The 4,222-nt window shown below is 40.0% G+C and overlaps 1 protein-coding gene across 1 annotated transcript; it reads left to right on the top strand.

Annotated features, from left to right (window-relative positions):
- The first annotated feature begins 423 nt into the window (after positions 1 to 423).
- LOC122774743 (cytochrome c oxidase subunit 6B1) lies at positions 424 to 3,870 on the top strand. Its single transcript, XM_044034234.1, has 4 exons — positions 424 to 507; positions 934 to 1,074; positions 2,108 to 2,208; positions 3,568 to 3,870. Exons 2-4 carry the CDS (start codon positions 969 to 971, stop codon positions 3,619 to 3,621), a joined length of 261 nt encoding a protein of 86 aa, XP_043890169.1. The 5' UTR covers positions 424 to 507; positions 934 to 968; the 3' UTR covers positions 3,622 to 3,870.
- The last annotated feature ends 352 nt before the right edge of the window (positions 3,871 to 4,222 follow it).

Genomic DNA, 4,222 nt, shown 5'->3' with positions numbered 1-4,222 from the left:
CTACACTAGGAATGAAATACCCGAGGCAAGCCAGAGCTATATTGCAATGTAGGATATAATGTACTGCTGTACTGCTCACAGTAGAATACAAAATAGTAAATCAATATCACATGTATTGTATGGCAATTCAAAAATACACACTTATAAGAATAAAAACACACAAGAATAATATATACACGCAGAGAAAATATGTAAAACGTGTTAAAATATAACATATTTTTATAGATAAAAAAATCAATAACACTGATTCCAATCACTGTTTGACTGTCACATTTAGATTTAATAATGTTTTTTCCTATTAGCCTGAATATTTCCTGGGTCAAAATGAGAATTATTGACATGTGTCAGTTGCAGTTTTCCCCTGTAGGGGGCAGTAAGACCCTCACTGCGTGTCTGCACTGCACAGAACCACACAGGAGCAAAGCAAAGAAAGACACGGCATCCCAGCATCCTTCGCGCATCGAGTAAGGACATTTCCGAAGAGGACACGGCTACAATCCTCCCAAGGTTAGCTCTCCGTTACGTGGATATTTGCGGCAAATGTTCGTGTTTATGACACGTTTCCATGTCTCCCAGCATTTCTGGTGTTTAAATCGACTAAAACCTATGGGAAAGTTATGTCTTTTCAAAACGTGTTTGCCAACAACCAACTGTCAACGTTATTAGCAAGCAGCAGCAGCTAACCTGTGTTTATAGCTAATAATGTGTCTCTAACGCGTTTTAATGTGTTTGTGTCGGCACTTGTTTACAGTTATGTGGGCTAAAGAATTTCAGCTGAGAAGCATTACTTTCGAAGCTAAGGTCAAACTTAAATATCTTCGATGTTATTAGCTTAGCCAGCTAATGCCGGGCCTTTATAGGCTGGTTTCTTTACACGATTGCCGTTTACTTTTGCAGCTCTATTATTAATTAAATGTGTGTCATTTTTTCCAGACTCGTGTAGACTTGTGCTTGATCCCGAATCCAAAATGTCTGAAACTATTCAAGAAAAGCTGAACAACTACAAGACTGCTCCCTTTGACGCACGATTCCCAAACACCAACCAGACCCGCAACTGTTATCAGAATTACGTGGGTAAGTGCAGTAAGAGTGTAAATGCACAGTTGTTCACATATTGTACTTATTATATTATATACCTACTAACTGTAACATGTTGTATTTTAATGTATATGTGATCCATAGATTAAATTGTCACATGCATGATTGTGTTTGGTATATCAAAGTTGTTGGATACATTTTAACAATTGTTTTGTTCATTCAGACTTAGATGCATGACTGCAACTGTAGGCTTATGTCATGACACTATTGGTAATATAACACTTATGCAAATCACAGTGTAATAATGACCTTTGTTGACCCATATGATGACAAAGGGCAGGTTTTTGTCTTGCAGCCTGAACGTCTTTGCACACTGGGTGCAATGTGAATATATGGTATGAAAGTGCGAATAACTTGGATGAAAATTATAACGCACACTGTCAAGCACATTCAGCACGATGCGAAGAAACAAATAAATTATGAAGACTGGGAGAAATAAGTCCCATCACGGGCCTGTCTGCGTCCAGAGCAGGACTCGCATGCAGCTGTTGTGGAGACGGCAGTTCAGAGCAAACATTGCTGAAAATGATTTTGAAGCTTGATTTACAAACACTATCTCACTGAAGCTCCATTGCAACCCCACTCCATATGTCTTGTCATTGTTTTTGGGGGGTTTTCCTTCTTGTTTGTTCTTTTGTAAAACAAACACAAAGAAGCGACCCACCACCGTGTGAAATTCTTGGACTGTACATCATCAACAGCACACCTTCCAATTAGTTGGCTGTGAAAAAAAATAACAGTTGCAATTTAGCATATCGAAATTACGTGGCCGATGTGACTGCTGCGACACCAGTTTGAAGTGTCTCAAGTATCCAGTGTGCAAAAGCCTTTATAATTGCTTTACATTCAGCTTTAATATCTCACTCATCAAATGTCTGTCAGAATATTTTTTTTTCTAAGGCCTGACTTTTGGTTATACTGCTGTCTTTTGGTCTTAACAACGTTTTATCTATGTTGTTGCTGTTGTGTGATTCACGTCTTTATTTTTTATTTTTATCGTTTACTCCAGACTACCACAGGTGCAACAAGGCTCTGGAAGCCAAAGGCCAGGATCTGACCCCCTGTCAGTGGTACATGAGGGTTTACAAGAGCCTCTGTCCCAATAGCTGGGTAAGATGTAGCATCATCAGGCCGCCACTATAAATTCCCCCTGGCTAAGAAAACATTTATCTAGGTTCTTTTATTCCCACTGTCATAAAATGTTTTAACAAACAATAAGCAGTTATGAACATGAGTGAATGCACTGTGCCACTACACTCACTTATTTTTATGCAGTGTAGTTTTACTGATGGGTTTATTTTGAAATTGCACCATATGCTGTGTTTTGAGCCACATCAAAGATGACCATCAAGGTTTTTCTAGGGTCACACTGGATGCATGAAATGCACTTCTCTTCCTGAGATTAGAACCTATGCTCCACTCTCTAAACTTGGCTTCATTTATTGTGCTCACTGAATGATGCTGGAGCTGGATTGTAGAGGTGTTTGAAGTCGAGACAGCACTCATACCTTTGTATTGCTGAGCCCCTTGTAGGCCTGCACGATTCGGGGGGGAAAATATGAATCACGATTTTTTAGCTTAGAATTGATATCTCGATTCTCTGGCACGATTTTTCTCCCTCACGAAGTGTAAGGTTTATTGCACACATGAACCATGACAAAACAAAACAAATTGACAGTACCACTTTCGGATATCTTGCCTTCACGGCTTCATCATATTGCACTTTGTGGTGACGTTTGAGGTGCTGGTAAAGATTTGAGGTATTACCTTGCGGTGCTGCAACGTCGGCAAAGCATGCCTTGCAAATCACATTAGACTGACCCTCGTCGTCTCGCTTGAACCCGAAATACTTCCACACCACCGAATGTGAGCCTTTTTTCGGAACGAGATCCATTTTTAGTCCTGTAGCACTAGTCTAGTTCAACGATGCTGCAGACTTTCCGAACTACCGTGCTCGCTCCACAAGGGAAACGTGTGACTAAAAGGCGCTTTGTCATTGGCTGAGGGTGAAACCCTGAGCTTTGTGAGAACCTAACGTTAACCTGCAGTGCTTGGGAGTGGTCACATAAGAAAGCGCTTGTGATGCAGTCGGCCCGTAAAATTAAATGAGAAGTCATTTCAAAAGTAAATCGTGCACAGGGGTGAATCGAGGTCGGGATTTTATAACGATGTATCGTGCAGACCAAGCCCTTTGATTGTTTTTCTTTTGCCTTATTTTTTTGGTTCCTACTTTGATGTGTTCTGTGGCCAGAGATGGCCTTCACGCACTTGACAAAGCACTAAGAGTTAGTGTGCACTGGGACGGCCAAAAACCTTTGAGTTGGGATTTGTTTTGTTATTTAACAGATGCGGCACAACTATGTCAATCAAGTACGAACTTCCATGATCAAATGTCAATTTTTAAGGTTATAATAGGTGATATGAAATCACTGAATTATTGTACTGATATTTTCCTCTGGTCTTTTGCAGGTTAGTAGATGGGATGAGCAGATAGAAAATGGATCATTCGCAGGGAAGATCTGACAACTCCCAACCACTATGGACGAGGAGATTTGACTGCAGGACACTCTTGTTACTTACCTTACCTCTGTAGCTAATGTTGGATTCACACAGCTATTTCACTATCACATCATCATTACTGATGTCACTAAAACTGCAAATACGCACAAATTTCTACCCACCTTGTTGAAATTTGAAGTTTGTTTTCAGTCTTTACTCCTTGAACATTGTATAATGTAGTACAGAAAAAATTAAAACAGTTGTGTTCATGTACTTGATTTCTTCTGCATGTTTATTGGCCTGATGTGTAACTGTTCCAGCAGCATTTTAATTTCTTATTGCAGTCCTGGTAATTATGAGGGGAAGATGAAATGAAAAGGTCTTGAGTTGTTGTTAATCTTGGCTGTTTTAAAGGCAAACCAAGTAACACCGTGAAGTTCTTGAGAGAAATGACAGCATTCATGTCCAGGGGTTCTTGACCGTCTGCTACAAGGACTGGAGAACAGTTGTCATATTTGTGACAGATGTGTGGAGGAGTGGCAAAGCCACACAGCTGATGGTAAGTAATCTATTGCTTATGTCATGTTAAAGGGCCAACATTTAATGGTTACACTGCAGATTACAA

The sequence above is a fragment of the Solea senegalensis genome, linkage group LG9, assembly GCF_019176455.1.
Source record: "Solea senegalensis isolate Sse05_10M linkage group LG9, IFAPA_SoseM_1, whole genome shotgun sequence".
Taxonomy (NCBI): domain Eukaryota; kingdom Metazoa; phylum Chordata; class Actinopteri; order Pleuronectiformes; family Soleidae; genus Solea; species Solea senegalensis.
The sequence above is the reverse complement of the archived record's forward strand: the minus strand, read 5'-3'. Positions and strand labels throughout refer to the sequence as shown.

Excerpts from the sequence above, each read along its gene's own strand:
- LOC122774743 (XM_044034234.1), top strand. The coding sequence starts at position 969 with ATGTCTGAAACTATTCAAGAAAAGCTGAACAACTACAAGACTGCTCCC. Across the intron at positions 1,075-2,107 it reads CTGTTATCAGAATTACGTGG|ACTACCACAGGTGCAACAAG; the intron begins GTAAGTGCAGTA and ends CGTTTACTCCAG. Across the intron at positions 2,209-3,567 it reads GCCTCTGTCCCAATAGCTGG|GTTAGTAGATGGGATGAGCA; the intron begins GTAAGATGTAGC and ends GGTCTTTTGCAG.